At 40.5% G+C, this 19,569-nt stretch overlaps 1 protein-coding gene across 4 annotated transcripts in view; it reads left to right on the forward strand.

Moving 5' to 3' along the window:
• The window catches only part of PAX6 (paired box 6), a 28,766-nt gene extending 13,609 nt beyond the window's left edge, over positions 1-15,157 (forward strand). For all 4 annotated transcript variants that reach the window (XM_063117327.1, XM_063117329.1, XM_063117328.1 and 1 more), the window contains 6 exons: positions 5,236-5,394; positions 6,529-6,611; positions 7,091-7,241; positions 7,384-7,499; positions 12,163-12,313; positions 14,747-15,157. In XM_063117327.1, coding sequence (XP_062973397.1) covers positions 5,236-5,394; positions 6,529-6,611; positions 7,091-7,241; positions 7,384-7,499; positions 12,163-12,313; positions 14,747-14,832 — 746 coding nt within the window. In that variant the 3' untranslated portion in view covers positions 14,833-15,157. The remainder of the gene's footprint in view (positions 1-5,235; positions 5,395-6,528; positions 6,612-7,090; positions 7,242-7,383; positions 7,500-12,162; positions 12,314-14,746) is intronic.
• Positions 15,158-19,569: the final 4,412 nt, after the last annotated feature.

Raw genomic sequence — 19,569 nt, forward strand, 5'->3', positions numbered from 1 at the left:
CTGGTGTGTGTGTGTGTGTGTGTGTGTCCCCTTTGGCAGGGCTGTCTCTGTGTTCCTGGATTTTAAGAGTCCATTACTCCAAAAGCATAAGGCAAGGTTAGGTCTCAGAGGGGGACAAATATGGTCTCAATCTGATAAACGCCATGCAGCAGTGAATAAAATAATGGATACATGAGGGCTGACAGAACAAAAAGAGACATCTCTATCCGGGAGAAATTCTCCAGTGATTTAGTGGTTTTAGGGATCACTGAGACACTGTTTCTTATCTCCCCCCCCCTCCGCCTCCTCTCTCCCCTCCTTATAAGACTAAAGCCCTTCTATAGGATTTAGACACTTTCTCTTTCAACAGATGCTGCAATGTTTTGATCCCAGCTCCGCAGCTGAAAGGTGCCGCAATCGGTTTGCTATCTTTCTTTCTTTTTTTCTTTTTTTCTCTGCTAGTTTTCCGCCTCACTGATTAAGACACTAAGAAACTAAGGAATGATTTTATTTCCCAGCGTCTTTTATTTTTCCCCCCTCTCTCTCTCTCTGCTCTCCCCCTCTTTTTTTCTTTCCTGGAAACAAATCCTATACTCAGCGTCAGATGGTCTAGCTATAGGATAATAGGGACAGCATATTCACTCGCTTTCTTACGGATTAGGTCTAGAGAAGGTGGAACGAACTATTGAGTTCATTCCTTTAGAAGGGTTTTTTTTTTCTTTTAAAGTCTCTTTAAAAAGAAAGAAAGATATCTTAATTGTCTGACACTTCTTTTTCCTCCTTTAAAAAAAAAAGAAAAAGAAAAAGCCACATATCCAGATCAAAACTTTAAATAGTGTTAGCAGACCCAGTTTGGGGTTGGGCGGGGGTTTACAGGAGAACGAAGACAAACTCAGAGGTTGCCATAAACGCTACTTAAAACGAAGCGCTCTTGATTTAGGGCGCTATCGACATCCTGTTGAAGTCGATGGCAGTTTTCCCATTGATGTGAATGGCAACTTTTGCGGTCTTTAGAAGTGCTGGTTGACCGGGAGAGGATGTTTGGGCTCATTTGGTGTGTTTATTCGGGGTTTGTTTAAAATTTCCTGTAACCTTGCAGCTGAAATGCCTGCGTTTGTCCTGTTCGCCTTGCAAGAGGAGGGATCACCCCACCCCACCCCACCCCACCCCATCCCTCCTTTCTCGGCCTGAAGCCGCTTTATTTGTTGGTCAGTTATGACTGTTCCCCCACCCCACGAGTTGTCTGGGCTCTGGGCGAAAGACGAGCTGGCGAATTCCACCACGCGCTTGCCTGGGAGGGACCGCTAGCTGGGCGGGCCAGGGAACAAGGCACAAGCACGCGCGCACGCGCCTACACACATCCTCACGTCCCTTCCGAACACGCGTCGGGCATTTGGCCCTTCCCTTCAGCAGCCTCGGGCGCTGGGATTTTGGGGGTGGGGCGGGGGTCGAAGGAACTCATAACACCCGAAGCGGCCGGGTACTTTGCCCCACTCGCCGAGGCCCCACTCGCCGAGGCTCCTTGGGCTCCATCAGGGCGCGCCTGGTTCCGAAGGTTGCTTCTGTACGCCCGCAATCCTATGCGCACTTTCCTGGGAGTCAGCGTCATTATACACAATGGGATTTACTTCTGAGTAGACGTGCATGGATTGTACCAAGAGGCGGATTTTGAGTTCTTTGTTTCCATCTTCTTCTTCTGGTCACAAATATAGGGATCAATGGGATTAAGGGCATGATCCTATGCAGGCAGGGAAAAATTCCTACAACATGGCTGGCTAGGAATTGCTGGGAGTTGTAGGACTTTTTTTCCTGTCCAAACATGCATAGGATTACGCCCTAAACCACTAAAACATAATCGCTATTTCAGCCCATTTGCCGGACAATCACGACTGGGGGGCGGGGGGCGTTTTCCCCGGCTCAGTGAAGGGCGATCCAAACATGCCTGCTAAGAAGTAAGTCCCACAATGGGACTTACTCCCTAACAAGCCTGCTTATGGAGCCTGCCTCCTATTAGCACATCACTAGGGTTTTTTCCTTGTTTGTGGTCAGCCTGGTTCCAAAGCTAGTTAAACTGTAGGGTTTCGATTCCTGCCGATGCATATTAGGGTGACGAATTTCTGCTATACGTTTATTTTGATTCAAGGTATGTCTTGGTGCTGCAACAGAGTCCGTGTTGAATTCTGTTCAACTAAAGAAATGTGCACGCAATTGCCTACACTGCAGTGTAAGAAATGCATCAGGTGTTGATGTTTCTGCTCCTGTCCCCCTGAGAATCCAATCATTTTATCTCAGCTGATTAGGCATACAGATACCTGAATATATAGCACCAGAGCTTCGGCTATTGGATGGTATAAAAATGCAATAAATAAATAAATATCATGGTGTATGTGAGTGGGCCCCTGGAAAAGATTGATCCCCTTGCCAATGGATGCATGATTTGGGCCCATGTATAACTAAGGTGATACGTGTGTGTGTGTGTGTGTGTGTGTGTGTGTTGCAGTCAAGTGTCTAAACCTGAATGTGAAAAGTATTGTGAAGATCAGCCCTGAGATCCCATCAAGACAGACCTCCAGGAACATAAACCCAGGAGTGCTTTTCCTCTGAAAACACTTAAAAAGTCAGCCACCAACTTTGGTTAGTAAATAAAAACAGGCCTCTTGTCATGGACCCTTCTCTGCTAGTTGAAGCTTACCTAATCTTAGCTAAGTAGTTCGCTCCTCTCGTTTACCCCCCTTTTTTCCTGGTGTTGAGTAAACAGGCTCAGTGTATGGAACTGGCCTATTCACCAGTTTAGGGGTGTTCTTTCTTTCTTCCTCAGCTCCTATAGAAAGTAAAAAAAAAAAAAATCAATCCTAAATAGCATTGAGTAGCCCAGCCCAGGGGACAGTGATTAATGATAGTAGTGCCTAAAGGTTAACATACTTCACTGAAAAGTCTGTTGACTGGGATCCTTGTGATACAATGTGGCCCACTGCACGCCTCAAGAGAATCCTTTTGTTGGGCCTGCCTGATTGTGTCCTCAAAATTCTGCCCACGAAAGTTTGCCAACCCTCCGGCTTGCCCCAAGAGTTTAATAGTTTCCCTTACTCTGCTGGCATTGTGTCCCGGTGAAAAGCAGCCCCCTACGCTATTCAAGTGTTGGTGGTCATCTCAATAGATCTCCAAAACGCCCATATGGTGACCACTGGAGATGAATCCAACTGTTTAAATGGGGGAGAAAGTTGGGGTTTTACAACATTTCAAAGTGTTTGAAAAGATCCCAACCAGATCCTGTCACAATTCTCTTCAGGGCTTTGAAGGCTGGGGCCCCATTGTGAACTGATTATCAACTATATTACTTTAAATTTGATTTCCCACCAAATATATTTTCTCCAGGCTTGAAGGGAGAAAAAGTTTTTTCTCCTGTTCTATTTTATAAATCAGAACTTTTCTGCCTCTCTCTCCTTCTTTCTCCACCACGTTTAGCATCAAAAGAATCGCTTCTATTTTTCATTTAGCAACATCAAAACCATTCCGAATGATGCTCTGAAAGGAAAGGGAGAGTTAATTTACTGACAACTTCTCCTCTGCTTCTACAGAAATGTCCGTTCCTTTTGTAAAAAAAAAAAAAAAACCCAGCACACAAAACCCCCCAATATCCCCCCCTTTCTCCTCTCTGCAGACACTTTGAAAGACAGCTCGACCACGAGCATATCTTTACCTCCAGCAGCAATGGGAAAACAATAAAACTTTCTCTTGTTTAATGATAGAAATTACATTAAAAGTGGTGGAAATGCCCTAATTAAAAATGTACCACTTAAATGATATGCCAGGCGCTCAGCTGCAGAATAGCATATTTAGCTACTTAGCAAACTCGCTACTATTTCTTTTTAAAATTACATGTTAAAATTTTAAAAGAAATCTTACTTTTCTCTGGTGCAACACATTACAAAGAATGGACAGTCCTTTTATCTAAATATAAAATTCCATTTTCAGCAATTATAGCCTGTTCTTGGTGATGATATAATTACAGCTGTGCTCTGTAATAGGTGTCAAGGCAATGCACACTCATACAATAGTTGAATAAAACTGCAGAACAATGCAGGCACTTCTAAATTCACAACCTTTAAAATGAAATTGACTGTGCAGAATTCAAATCAAAACTAGATAAATATTTTTTTAAAAAGATTACAAGCTTGGTTTGGTTTCTTAATAGCATTTTCTGCAAACCTATCAACATCTAATTGATTAGATAGGAATTACTGATTATAGATAATCTGAAATACTGAACATCACTATTTTAAATGTAGCAATAGGTAAATAAATTCCATAGAGAGAGAATCTTTGCAGGGCATTTTTGGAAAAGTTGCAATCATATTCACTTGGAACAGTTTCTTGGGTTGTTATATTTGGGTGTAAGTGAGAAGCGGCATCTTACTAGAAGAGTTATATTGCTAGAAATACATTTATTCATTCTTAATTCCTTTCATAACATGTTGTTGTTTAGATATTTCTAAATTGCATCCTTCTTTTTTTGAACATGATTTATTTCTCTCACCCCATTGTTATATACTGATTTATGTTTTGTTCCATACTATTTCAAACTCTTCTGAATTGCAGGATAGATGTTTAATTCCTCCTGTCTTCATCTACCAACTCACTCAAATTTTCCAGGTTGTTAAATGATTTAAATAAGGCATCTACATGCCATTCTTATCCCAGGGTTGTTCAAATATGTCAATACAGACCAAAGACTACAGCCTCATAGCCTAGTCCACAAAGCATTTAAACTAGAGTACTGAGACTTCAGGCTGATCCTCCAGTCCTAACATATTTCTCTCAACTTGAACTTCATGTGGGCAGCCATGCACACTCAGAGTTTCCAAATCTGCAAGCTTCCCCCTCTGTTTCAATGGGCAGATCCTTTGGGTCTAACAGCTCCATGTCCCACAGACAGAAACTGGGTCCAAATGACTATGTGCAAATTAGCTATATGTCATTTCATATGCAGAAATTTGCAGAGGAACTGTGCAAATCAGCTTTCAATCAGAGTGTACAATGACTCCAATCCAAATATTTGGTTTGATTGAAATATGGATTGAGCTAGAAGTGGCTTATCATACAGTTTGCAATGAGCCTCCCCTAGAGTGAGAACTTGGATTATTGTCCCTTGGACATGTTTAAGAAGTGACTTTCTCAAATGAGGGCAATTGTGCTTGCTATAACAAATCAGTTCAACCTCGCCTTTCTTAGGATCGCCTCCTGTTTGTGTTGCAGATGGCTGCCCACAACAAGAAGGAGGGGGTGAGAATACCAATTCTATCAGTTCAAATGGAGAAGATTCAGATGAGGCCCAAATGAGGCTCCAGCTGAAAAGAAAGCTGCAGAGAAATCGGACGTCCTTTACCCAAGAACAAATTGAAGCGCTTGAGAAAGGTGAGCCACATTTTCAATGTACAAGAGTCAGAACAAGTTAAGCACATTGAACGCTGTGCTCTCTTTTGGCACATTCTGACCAGATCTGGACAAAAATGTCAATGTCAGTTAATAAAGGTCTCAAATATTTTCCTTCCTGTAGAATCTCTTAAACCCAGTGACCTCCAGATGTTTTGGATTACCACTCCTGACATCCCTGACCATTAGCCACACTGACTGGGGCTGATGGGAGTCAAAGTCCAAAACACCTGGAGGGCATCAAGTTGGGGAAGGCAGTCTTAAAAGCTTGGAGATGAAGCAACAATAAAAGTGACAATGAAAACATTTGAAACTGGCAGTGCTCCAAATGCTCCAAAAGGCACAGCGCTGTCAGCATATGTGGGATGAATCATTGTTATGGGACTCTGAGCTGTAGTCTCACACCTCCTTTTCTCGGTGCTTGAATGGCTGGTTTGGGGCACTGAGCCTGCAAATCCTGTCCCAGCATCATTGAACTCAGTTGCCCTCAAATGATACTTGAATTTTGATTGCTTTTGTGCACCTCTCATGATGGACCTGGATTTTAAATACTTTGCTTAAAATCATATTAGATCAGCCCTCCCCAACCTGGTCCCCTCCAGATGTGCTGGATTGCAATTCCCATCATTCCTAGCCAGCTTGGCTGGGTATGATGAAAGTTGCAGTCCAATACATCTGGAGGTCACCAGGTTGGGGAAAGCTGTATTAACCTATCCTGTAACTAGCCCATGTTTAAACGTTAGCATGGAAAAGGTTGCCCTGGTTTTCCTTTGCTAGTTGTTCACAATGCACCCAAACTCAGAGTAACTCTTGTTGTTTTCTCCTTAACAACCTGCCACTGAAGACAATCTGTAATCACCTTTTCCTGCTTTTATCACATAATCCAGCACGGTAGGAGGGTGTACATGCGCAGGATTGCTGCACAATGACATCTCTCCTTTTTGAAACAAACTTGGCCCATGGTCTTGTTCAAAAGCACTTTTGTGCGGATGTTCCTCATAAAAGATTTAAAGCACAGAGTGCACTCAAACATACACAGAATCTGAAAGCATGAGGTGGGTGCTCTTTCTTAAACTTACTTTTAACACTAATGCCATAATGTTTCCTTTCTACCAGAATTTGAGAGAACTCATTATCCCGATGTGTTTGCCAGAGAGAGACTAGCTGCCAAAATAGACTTGCCTGAAGCAAGAATACAGGTACTCAAGTGACTGTCTAATATTGTCCGTCCTTCCTTTTCTTACTCTGTAAAGTGGCAGACTTACAGTTTCCAACCAAAGCATCTGCCTGCATGCAACCATACAGACTGCTGTTGGGGTTGCATGCAGTTAGGAAAATACATCCACATCAGCGGTGAGCCAGGCACCCATTGAGCTTTCAATCCAGATCTCACCTAGATTGATATCTGTATTGTAATGTGAATGCATAGCAAATGCACATCTAATGTGCCCCATGGAAAGCCCATCACACATGCAGACAGCCTTCAACATCCCTCGCTAAAGGTTCATACTCCAATCATTTGGTTTAAAAAAGTAGATGTAGTTTATTAATGAAGATCATCTCTTGGTCTAGAGCTCAAAAGAAACACTCGCTTGTTATGTTTATTACTCTGCATTATGCATTTCTAGGACTCTGACTGCATTTATCTATGCTAATGGAAAAGATCTTGTGTTTGCAGGTGTGGTTTTCCAACAGGAGGGCAAAGTGGAGACGGGAAGAGAAGCTAAGGAATCAGAGAAGACAAGCCAGCAACACCCCCAGTCACATTCCCATCAGCAGTAGTTTTAGCACAAGTGTCTACCAACCGATCCCACAGCCCACCACACCTGGTAATAAGCTTTTAAGAAATATATTGACCAGTCATTCACCCTTCTGGGGCGACACAACTGAACACTCTGTACAGTAATACAGCCATCTGATTGAAGCGTAAACTAATACATCCATCCTGTCTGTCTATCTGTTCTATTTTAGTTTCCTCTTTCACATCAGGTTCAATGCTGGGCAGAACAGACACCGCGCTAACAAACACATACAGTGCTTTGCCACCCATGCCTAGCTTCACAATGGCTAACAACCTGCCTATGCAAGTAAGTATAATCCACTAATATGCTCTCTCACTCTCCCTGAGTTGTGTGTGATTACTGGGTGGAACCTTGTCCTTTGAAACTGAAGGAGAGAATGCCAATTCTGGGCCAAAAGAGGACATTCTCAAAGGTCAAGGGGATTTCTTTATCACACCATCACCAATTTTTCTAATCTGCACAGCCTTAATGGGACCTTGCTGCATATTATCAGTCTAACTTTACAAATGGGGATGCCCAAGCCATGCATTAAGTTCTCATCTTTGTGCTAATTCATCTGGAATAACTCACACCTCCTGGTATTATGCTTACAGTCCATAATGTCAGGATCTCTACTTTATTCACAAATGTGCATTGAAACATCCTTTTGCCATGTTTGCTCCACCATGATGGATGATGAAGGGGTATTTAAGGATTAATTATTCTTTGTACAGTTCTTTTGAGTATGCAGCCCCAGATGGACTGAGGCAGCTGTCCTTGGACTGCTTCCTCCAACCATCTCTCCTTTTATTTCCATGAGACCACTCCAAAGTAAGTGAGTAGATGCTAATAACATAACTCTGTCATTTTGAAAATGTTCACAGGGATGTCTAGTATAAACTAGCTTTCCCCAACTTGATGCCATCCAGATGTTTTGGACATCAAGTCCCATCAGTCCCAGCCAGTGTGGCCAATAGTCCAGAATGCTGGAAGTCATAGTCTCAAAAATCTGGAGGGCACCAGCTTGGGGAAGGCTGGTATAAATGTTCACAGCTAGGTATAAATCCAGGAAATCCTCGTTCATAGGTGCCATCCGCACAGTGAATGTATGAAACCCCCAGGCAAGATGTCATTTCCTCCAGGTGATGCATCTATGTTATGAAGGCCAAAGTATTGCCACAGGTGGATAGTATTGAGTTCAGATGTGGTTTGAATCCATGCTCAACATGAGATTACTTTTTGGTCTTCAGAAAGTCACTATTGCAGGGATTTTGTGAGAAAGTAAAAGTAAAAACTGTAATGCACAAGAGTAAAGTAGAAATGGTAAATAAGAGTCATGATGCAGAAAAAAATAAACACCATTCCTTTGGTACTTTCATGTACCATAAAAAGGATCCCATATGCGGCAGGGTCTTGCGATTTACTGTTTTACTCTGTACAGCACCATGTACATTGATGGTGCTATATAAATAAATAATAATAATAATAATATTAGCGCAACATGGTGATCTTCAAGCCCCGATTTACAGCATGTAAAATAAAGCAAACATCACACAAGATGCCAGTAAGTTGCTAGATGAGGGGCTGTGCTCTCCATTTCTCCAGAATTATTTCCCCACGGCTAATCATTATAATCTTACCCCATGTTTTGCTATGGGAGTTGTAATATTAGTCAATGGCCAACTGCTTGTTGATGTGTGAAAGCAGCACTGGACATTGCTTCTCATTCCTAGCAGCTGTGTTCCAGGACAGATTCCCCACATCTGATGTACTTTAACCTGGCTTTTAAACACACAATTAGAATCCCCCTTTTTAAATGCCTGCAGCATGATCCTACATGGTGTCAATGAATGGTTGCAGTATAAAAGAAAAATGAGGCAGTAGTTAATCCAGTTTAATTGAATCTGAAATAAATTAAGTTTAAAATGAATTAAAAGAATACAATCATTTCCGTGAGGTCTTAAGCCCCCAATTTCATCTGCTATGAGGCATCTAAAAGACAAATTTGCCAATATTCTTGGTTGACTTGGTGCTACTTAATAGGCAGTTGCATAGTACTCTGATTTCAAAGAGGCAAAATTTACTTGAGCACCAGGAAAATTGAAGCCAAGGAGTGCATTCTTAGCATGCAAGGAGTCCATGCATATTGCATGACTGGAACCCTGATCCTATGTACTTTTACCAGGAAATCAATTGACTTTACTTTCACCCCATTCAATGCAGAATGAATGAAGTTTAAGCCTGTATTGAATTGTGGCCATTGGTCCCAATCCAGAGAAAGGTAGCCATACTTAAGTTCCATTTTATTTAAGTCAGTTGTGATTCCTTTCTCTCATTCATTTCAATAGGTATGATTGTATTTTATGTGATGCTGGTCCATTGTATAGAAATTTTGTGGATCTTTTTAGACCACTGATTTCTTGCTATACACAAATTGATCAATTTCAAGAGAACCTACTTTTTCTGAATTGGGGCCCATACATTTAGGCTTCTGGTATAAAGCTGGTTTTTTCTCCCAGTATTGCACATGTGATTTTTGTCTGGATCTGGGCCACTAAAATGCCAGAATGTTATCCAGCTCATGTATTTGTGACATCCTTCTTTAAAGGTTCAAAACAACTTGATTTCAAAGTTGTAGAACGCGCCAATGGCCCTCTGCAAGGAACGCTATAGTGGAAAGTAGGCAAGGACTGGGGAAAGCCTTCAAAACTTTGAATTGAATTGACTGTAGAAGATAACTAATAGGACTTGGTTAAAAAAAGAAAGAAAGCAAAATATGTGCGATGAAGGTTAATTGGGGTTCATAGATTTGAATTCAAATGTCAAAAGTTCCAGTTGGGTAAAGGGAAAATATCTGTTTAAGAAAAATGCATCTAACCAGAGAAGCTCATTAGTCAAGTATTGGTGAAGAGAAGGAGTTGATTAAAATGCTAGCAGGATTACACCTTGGCTGATGAGACACTGTGGCTATTGGCACCCTAGAAATACCCAAGGGGGAGAGGAGGATGTGAACAGCACCTGCAGTTCTAAATAGCTGTGTTAAAATGAGCAGAGCTGCCAACCCTCTGGCTTGTAAGCATGTGGATAACTAGCTGGCTCAGGAAAAGAATACAACTCTGGGCCTGAATGATTATTGCACCCATGCAACGAAGGCCACTGAAAGATACCGGTGTGATGGATATTCCTCAGCTTTTCTTGAAACATTGTCAAAGAGAGAGCCAGTAAACAACTGCAACCCAGTATAAAAATGTAACATCCAGTATTTTGGAGGAACTTCAGAGAGCTTAGAAAGTAAGGTATCCAAGCCTCCATGAATATTTAAGAAATTTGAGAATTAAATTCCCTTGAGTTCTGTTGGCTATCTCAGCCTGAATTCTAACCAGTTAGGGATGACAGTACAATTTGAAGATGAATTAAGTGGGTTGTATATGAAAATACTTAACCAATGGGTCTATTACATTAAATTTGCCTCTATAAGCATGGCACATTCTGAATAGATATAGGAAAATGACAATAAAAGCAGACCAATCAATAACTCAGTTCAGGCAGCAATCCAAACCCACTTACCTGGGAGTAAATCCCACTAAACTCAGTGGTATTTACTTCTGAGTAAACATGTAGGATCACACTGCAAAATGAAATATTTGGATTGAAGATGCTACTTTTCCATAGACATGATGTGACTAAACCAATTTCAATCCTGATATATTAGCTGAACTGGGTATTAGACTAAGCTATAAAGACAAAAAGGTTACCTCCCACAACATAGTCCCCTCCAGATGTTTTTATACTACAAACATCTTTGCGCTGGCTAGGACTGATGTGAGTTATAGTCCAAAATATCTGGAGAGCACTAGGTCTTATGAGGTCTTATGAGTACTATTCCTGTATGATTTCACCACTGCTGAAATTGCCTATATTCTGCATGAATGATTCCCAACTATTAAACCAAGTTGGCAGAGATTTATAAGTTGTTGCATAAGACTGAGTGATAGCTTTCTTTTCACTTTGAGAGAGGTACAACATCATGTGAGTGGGTTCCACTTGTGTGGCAGAGCATTTCCTTCCTTTTCTCCCCCTTGCAGCCCAGAACAGACTTTGCAGGTGCTTGTGGGAGTGGGGAGGCTGCAGGATGGAGGTGGAATGGTGCCATTCTACTGATGGAAATCATTTGGGTGCTTGTTGTAAGGCTTGCATTTTGGATGGCCTGCTCTCCTCCTGCTACAACCGAGGTGGGGTGGGGCTGTTCACATCACACAACAAACCATTGTGGGTTGAAAAACCACAACTTTTCATGTGCCACAGTGGCTGTGGCACATGCAGCCATCACTTTGAATATGCAGAACTCGCTCAAGGGTTGTTGTGTCATGCAAACCCAGACAGCATAGGTTGTGTTTAACCCTAGCATTACCCATGCTCGCCAGTTTCACACAACGCGACAGCCCGTGAGCAGGGGCTGCACATGCCACTTGGCTCAACATGGGTTAAATAACTCACGACAAGCTGCATTGTGTCATCTGAACCCAGTCATTGACTCTGAGAAAATCACTAAGCTTAGCAATGAATCTGGAAGCGAGACCTCTTTGTTGAATGTCCTAAATATGTATTCAGATGTAAAGTAAAACACAGCCCAGTTCAATGAAAGCTTCAGAGTGTGGATGCTCCACTGTCAGCTTCCCACCCTAGTGAATGCTCTGGAAGCACTCCATTCTGTAGAATTATTGAAGACAAGCAGGTGAGGAATCTAAGTAATAAATTAAATCGAAGGACTAAACCTTTGCATGCCATTGACTGTAGATGGGTATCAGATACTGCCTTTGAAATAAATAGGGAAGTCCACAAAAGCTCCATGTAATGAGGCAGTAAACATGAATATTTGTGTAGAGGATATTTGTACTGTTCATATGAAGAAATAGTAGAAGACGATGCTGAAGTTCACAAGTATCATTTCATTTTTTTCCTCCCACAGCCCCCAGTACCCAGCCAGACTTCCTCTTACTCTTGCATGCTGCCCACAAGTCCATCAGTAAATGGGAGGAGCTATGATACATACACCCCTCCTCACATGCAGACACATATGAACAGCCAGCCAATGGGCACCTCTGGCACCACTTCCACAGGTAAGCACTTATTGGTTTCTTCTTCTTCAAAGGTAATGCATAGCAAGGGCGCAGAATCTGGTCCTCCTGGGATTCCAAACCAGCTCCCCAGCCTTCTCCAGGTGGCCATGCCCCCTTTCCACCAACCACCAACCATTTGGTGAAATCCCAGGGTGTATGCAGATTTTCCTCATTCTTGATGATTAAGATGCCTCTCCAAAGGCTTAGTTTCTGGCAGCAAGAGCATTAAGCTAAAATATGCTGGTATTTTGGCCCTGCCCCTTTTCCATTCAGCCTTGCCCACCCCTGCAAGACAGCCCCATGGAGAGCTTCTCTGAAATGTGGCCCTTAGGCTGAAAGAGCTTCTGTACCGCTGATATATAGAAATGGTTTCCCCAGCCAATCCAAATGTCTTATTCATTCATAAAATGCTTACTTGTATTCTGTCAACTGCTACTGGTTAGATACCTGTTATAAACTTCATCTTGCTCTAATTGCTTAAATGTCATGGTTTGGGTTTTCAAATCTAAAATGGTGAACCCTTTTATTACTTTTTTGGGCGGTGTACTTTCTCTAAATTCACTAGTATAATTTCTTCGGGATTTCAAAAATTCGGGGCACGTAACAATAACATTAGAAACCAAATATAAAATAACAAATTAAAATTTGAAAACAGAAGATCAGATTGATTAAAAGAAGCAGACATTTAATTAGGGCAAGAAAGTATTCTCCAACATGCTTGAAGGGGGTTGAATAGAATGGCTTTCTAAAATAAGGATGTTCAGGGAAGTTTTCTTTGAAATTATTTAACAGAACTTAAGAGAAAGTGGGGGGGGGACTCTACAAAATGCAGTTTAGAGGTGACAAATTGAACAGCATCAGAGATCACGTATAAAAATGCTAACACCTAATAAAGAAACCCATTTTTTTGTGTGTGTCTGAGATCCTCCAGTGATGTAAACCATTTATAAATCTGTCATATAAGTGCTTTGATCCAACAGTTCTTTGACATGTAGGAGGTCTGATGGGCAGACACAGATTATCCTAACACAGGCTGGGAAAGCTGTTGTCATCCAGATATGATTGAACTACACCACCCATTATCCCTGACCACTGCCATGCTGTTTGGAGCTGCTGCTGCTGATGATGATGATGATGATTTATATAGCGCTTTATTACAAAGCGCTGTACATAAAATAAAGTAGATCAGCAGTTTACAATACACTAAATATAATAATCCATTCGACTCTACTAAATTCAAGTTTACAACAGAAATAACACAAAAATATTCAACAATATACTACAACAATATTTAACAATATACTAAACAACAATATCACAACAATATTCAACAATAAAGTAAGTGCAGAGCAGATAAGAAAAAAAAACTTGGTTGGAATAGCATCTCTCCTTCTGAAGCAGCTTCAGTCCTGCTTTTAAAGTCTCTAGGGCCTTAGCTAGACCTAAGGTTTATCCCAGGATCATCCCAGGGTCATCCCTGTTCATGTAAATGACACACAGGATATCCCGGGAGCAGGCAGGGACGACCCCGGGATAAGCCTTAGGTCTAGCTAAGGCCTAGGGTGTGTGTGTGTGGGGGGGGAAGCCGATGGGAACAGCTCACCCTTGATGGTACAGTGTCTCTCCCCCTGAAGCAGCACCTCCCAAACTGTCACTCCAGACTTGCTTTTAATGTCTCCAGATAGGAGAGGAGGGGAGGGGAGTCCAACAACATCTGTGTGTCCATCAGTTCTCCATCCCTGCCCTAATATTTATGTGTGCTCCTAGAGAGCTCAACACACCAAAATGTACACCGGGGCTTTGGGTGAGGGAGGGGGAGCTGTGTGACTAGAAATACAGAAAGTGTGTGTGAGTGTGCATATATGTACTGTTTTAACTCAGCATGGTCTTTATGATGGGGCAGGTTAGGCATCAAAGGACACAATCCAACCAAAAAGATCAGCATTTTAAAGTCCTGTTGGTTTTAATATGAGATCTCTGTGCTTAATTCTTTCCCATTGAGATCAATGGAAGGTCAAAGCGCTGATCTTTGGCTGGATCGTGCCCCAAAATCAATAAGTCTAACAGAACCCTTATCATGTGAGCTTTGGTCATCCAATTCTGTCTTATCTGAAGCCATTCTCCATTTTCCTCACAAAATCCTGTCTTGGTGTCAGCTATTCATCTGGATCGCTGTCAATATTGCTCCTTCCTGAGGATAAACAAATCCGTGCTGTATTCAGAATTACTGATTAATTGCAGAAAGTCAGAAAGGTTTTTAAAAATCTAATTAGATATAGCATCATGCAAGTTCTTCAAGAGATTCAACAAACTTTTAGAATGCCATGAGAGCTCAGAATGCTTTACAACAAAAGGGCTCTTTTTGAAAAGCTGTGTGCGTGTGTGATTGTGATTGTGTGTGTGTATAAATAACATCCCCCCCTTTTTTTAAAGGTCTTATTTCTCCTGGAGTGTCAGTTCCTGTTCAAGTTCCCGGCAGTGAACCTGATATGTCTCAATACTGGCCAAGATTACAGTAAACCATGTGTTGATTTTGTAAATGGCTATATGGACAACAGTTGGAGGTTCAGCTGTATTTTCTAAAAGAAGAATGGCTTTCAAAGTACTTCTGTACTGCAACTGTGCCCTATGATGTAACACATGGAGAAAGACTTTGACATGGACCTTTGTATACTGAAGGCATTATATCAGTTGGAACAAATCTTCATTTTGGTATCCAAACTTTTATTCATTTTGGTGTATTATTTGTAAATGGGCATTTGTATGTTATAATGAAAAAAGAACAATGTAGACTGAATGGATGTTTGCTTTTGTGTTGGTCATGAAGTTGTGTTTTTTTTTTTTTTTTAAAAAAAAGGAAGCCATGATCAACAAGCTTTGCCACGAATTAAGAGTTTTATCAAGCTATATCGAATACTTCTACCAATCTGTTCATAGATTTCAGACTGATGCTCCAAGTTTGTATCATTCCATTGCATATAATTCAACCTGGAACAATACACACTCGATTTCTGCAAGAAAAATATCTGTCAGGATTTCCAAAGGTCATTAACAGATGACACTTATGTGCAAACAAATGGTTAAGAGAGAACTTCAACAAAGAAAAAATGATAGAAAAAGGGTAGATTGTGTCTTCGATATAATCCAATTTGTTTTATGTCAAAATGTAAGTATTTGTCTTCCCTAGAAATCTCCCAGAATGATTTCTATAATAAAGTTAATTTCATTTATATTTGACAAGAATATTCTATAGATGTTTTATACACATTTTCATGCATCAAACGTTTCTTTTTTGGTCGGCAAAAGTTAATTGTTCTTAGCTATAGTTGTACTACTGTTCACAGTCCAATCATTTTTGTGCATCTAGAATTCATTCCTAATCAATTAAAAGTGCTTGCAAGAGTTTTAAACTTAAGTGTTTTGAAGTTGTTCACAACGACATATCAAAATTAACCATTGTTGATTGTAAAAACCATGCCAAAGCCTTTGTATTTCCTTTATTATACTATTTTCTTTTTAACCTTATAGTGTGGTGTGGCAAATTTTGTTCCTTGTTAGGTTTTTTTTTTTTAATATATACAGACAAGTCTTACATTGACATTATTTTAAGTTTTAAATTATTGGATGGCCTCAAGATTTTTTATTTATTTTTTAGATTTTAAATCTTGGTTTGGAATCTCAGCTGAGAAGTTAATAGATGCTGGAACATCAGAGCTATGTATGGCAGACTCTATATAGTCATAAAAAAGGAATGTTTTCCTGTTACACAGAAGTATATGTAAGGAAAGACTTATTTAATGCATGGGGGGGGGAGAATCAGCTAACTTTTAAAGAAGGTCTGAATTTTGAATTCTGTTAGATACATATGGATTTATATCAGGATTGGCATTTTTTACTTACTTCAGTGGATCTGCAATCCTAAAATCACTTTTCTTCAAATAAATCCAGTTTAAATCAAATGGGATTAACCGGGAATATTTGGCTGCAAGATTGCAGCCTCCGATTTCTACTTTTCAAATTGTTAAACTGGTGTGTTCATAACCAAAGTAAAGCTCTCTCGGGAAATTACCTCCCAACAGGAATTCACAGAGCACATTCTTAGCGTCATTTCCCAATGAACTTATAACCTGGTTAATATTTCAATGCACTTTGCATATGAGGGTGGGCTACGGTGGGAGAGGCACAGCAAGAAAGAATGAGAGGAGAGGAATAAATGGGCCACAACAATGCAAACTGTGACTGGCTAGTGAAATCTAAAGGCCTTTAGTCATTGGCAGCTAAATATAAACATTCTCACATATATGAAGGAGGTTCATTGTGGCCCAGCTGTTCCTCACAATGTTGCACGGAAAAACAGATCTGATGATGTGTCAAAGTTTGGACGCAAAGGGAAGGCACCACAAGCTGTCTTTGTAAAAGAAAGAGAGGGGAGCTCCCTATGCTGCGTCAAGAAATGCTGCTTTTCTCTGACTTGGAGGAATTGTTCTTGCTTCGAGGCAGATACTCTTTTGCTGATTCTATGAAAGCATTCAGGTGCATCAGCTGTTTATCTATCTATCTATCTATCTATCTATCTATCTATCTATCTATCTATCTATCTGTCTATTGTATTTCTATACCGCCTTTTTGAAGCTGACTGAGGTGTTTTACAAAGATTTTTGGAACAATGCAGGAGGACATAACATGCATAGCAAAACATGGCATTACTAAAATCACATGCGCACGCACACTCACTCAACAGAAATAAGGGTGTTAGATATTTTGAAATAGAGGTTTTTATTTATTAGTGTGGAAAACACTGCTTAGTAATCACAACAAAAAAGGACGTTTTAAATAAAAATACAAAATCGCCAGTAATTAATTTATTCCTATCAGTTGTAATGTTATTTTGTTCAGACATTGTATGCACAGAATAATATTGCATGCGTACAATTGGTTACAACGCAGACATGAAGAAAATCAGAAATATATATGCATTCCAAAGAAATAAAGGCAATATTGAAGGTTCCATTAACTGCTGATTGGAGCTACAATTGTACACTTAACACACTTAACTCAATGGGGCTTACTTCTGAGTAGAGATGTATAGGATTGTACTGTTAATTCTTCATAATGTAATTTCATCTCTTTTGAGGACCAGCCATCTTTAAAGAAATTTCCTCACTTTTATATGAATGAGAATATGCAAATCATAACATGAATGCCATTTCTAGATAGCTTGGCATAAACAGGGCCTCTTGAAAATTTATCCTATTTGGACCGCTATACCCTTTTCAATCTATGTAATATTTTGATTTATCATAATGATTATTTTCCCCCCAGGTGTTTGTTTCTTCTAGTTTGCATCATGGAGCCAAATCATGTCCTAGGGCATATCACAAGATCACACTTCTTTATTCCAGGTTAATTAATCTAACTCCCAACCCCTGCTTCTGTACTTGGCATCACTAAAACAGATTATAATCATCAGCATGCTATATCGGAATAGGCAATGAAAGTGTGAAAAAGCAACAACATCCACCCTAAGTTTTTAGCCATCTTGATTATAGGTTATTACAGTGCATTAAGGGGCAAAATGTGCTAAGTGATCTTATGAATATGCCATCAGATCTGTTCTGTAGATAACTTCAGGGCTCAGGTTATAGAGAGCTCATGTGTTAGAAACTCCTTTATGGTCCTTTCATTCAAAGGAGTCCCTGAAAACATGCAAAGAAAAGAACTTGCGTTTTCTTCTTCGCTTCGTCCTCAGTAATTTAGCTCCTTTATATCTAAGTACAGCCTTCCCCCCAACTGGTGCCCTCTAGGTGTTTTGGATTTCAACTCCCATCACCTCCAGTCAGCATTGCCAATGGTCAGGAATGCTGGTACTTGTAGTGCAACACATCTGGAGGCCATCAAGCTGGGAAAGGCTGCATTTGTCAGATATTCACTTTGTGCAAGGTGGACATGTACAGTAACAAGGCCTATCTGCTTGACTAATCTATATTTTCTTTATCTGTTTGTCCTTGTCTGGAGGCATAATTTGAAGAATGATCGAAAGCTGTCCTGCACACGAGTGGTAGGGCAGTATCCAATTTTATTAGGAGCAAGCGAGGCATTTATAGTTCATTGGCTGGTGATCCTGTTCCTCGTCAACAGGAGAGGCTGGGAGGAATCCTTGGCTCACTGCTCATTAGGTTGAAGCTAGGCCACACAGGCCTAGAAATTCTGCTGGCCCAGAAAAGCTACTGTTCTCTTAGCCAGGGGGGCACTGAGCATTAGAGAACACTAGCTGCGCACAGCATTATGCTGGAGGAGACTTGTCTAGAATCCTGACAAGGGCCTATGGCCTAGAGGATTGGGAGTGGGGTGTTTGAGAGCAGGGAAAGAGAATGCCACATCTCAACATGTGTGAGTGCACGTGCCACTTCCTGCTTAGTGGCTCAGGGGCTTGCTAGCTTCTGGAGTAGTAACCCAAGCATCTAACTGGCACAGAAACAATTCTCAGTATTATATATATATATGAGAGAGAGGTGTGCGTGCGCATGCGTGTGTATACACACCCTTTGTTATGCCTTGTCCAGCTAGATTTTTAAAAATGGAAGTGGTTCATCAAAAGAAAAACTTGTAATGTGTCTTCTAAAGTGCAGCTACTGTTAATTTGTACACAGTCTCATTTTATTTCATTGTTTGCAAATTAACATTACAAAACATCAGTGTTGATGGGTTGTTTTTGAGGGAGGGCATTTGATCTGTTTGTGATGCTGAACCCATTAAATTTAGGGGGATTACTTTTACAATCAATTTTATCGGAACAGGCCATTTTGTGTGTGCGACCATACATTGGATTCAGCAGCATGCATCTCCTGTTGTGTTTTCCATTTTGTGGGTGCTCTTATCCTAAAAAACTGTGAGGCATATTAAATTCCAGGTACACAGACAGGAATAAGTGTGTAAGCGTTAGTTCACTCATACTGTCATTTTAATTTCAAATGTTCAGATCTAGGCAATCTTTATTAAGGGATAAAAAATAATAATGGGTTTATTTATTTATTTATTTATTTATTTATTTATTTTTAGCATTGATGCCAATGATAGTCACAGGCTTGCTGTAGAATCCTTGCTCTAGAAGCCTTGGGTAGCCAAAATACCCCCATCCACCACCACCACTGCAATTATGTCAGTGGAACACTATCAAAATAGTAGGACTGAAAGTATGAATTGTTTAATTGGTTGGGGGGCAATCCATTTTTGATGGATTTTTTTTTAAAAAATGT

The sequence above is a fragment of the Elgaria multicarinata genome, chromosome 2 (assembly GCF_023053635.1).
Source record: "Elgaria multicarinata webbii isolate HBS135686 ecotype San Diego chromosome 2, rElgMul1.1.pri, whole genome shotgun sequence".
Classification (NCBI taxonomy): domain Eukaryota; kingdom Metazoa; phylum Chordata; class Lepidosauria; order Squamata; family Anguidae; genus Elgaria; species Elgaria multicarinata.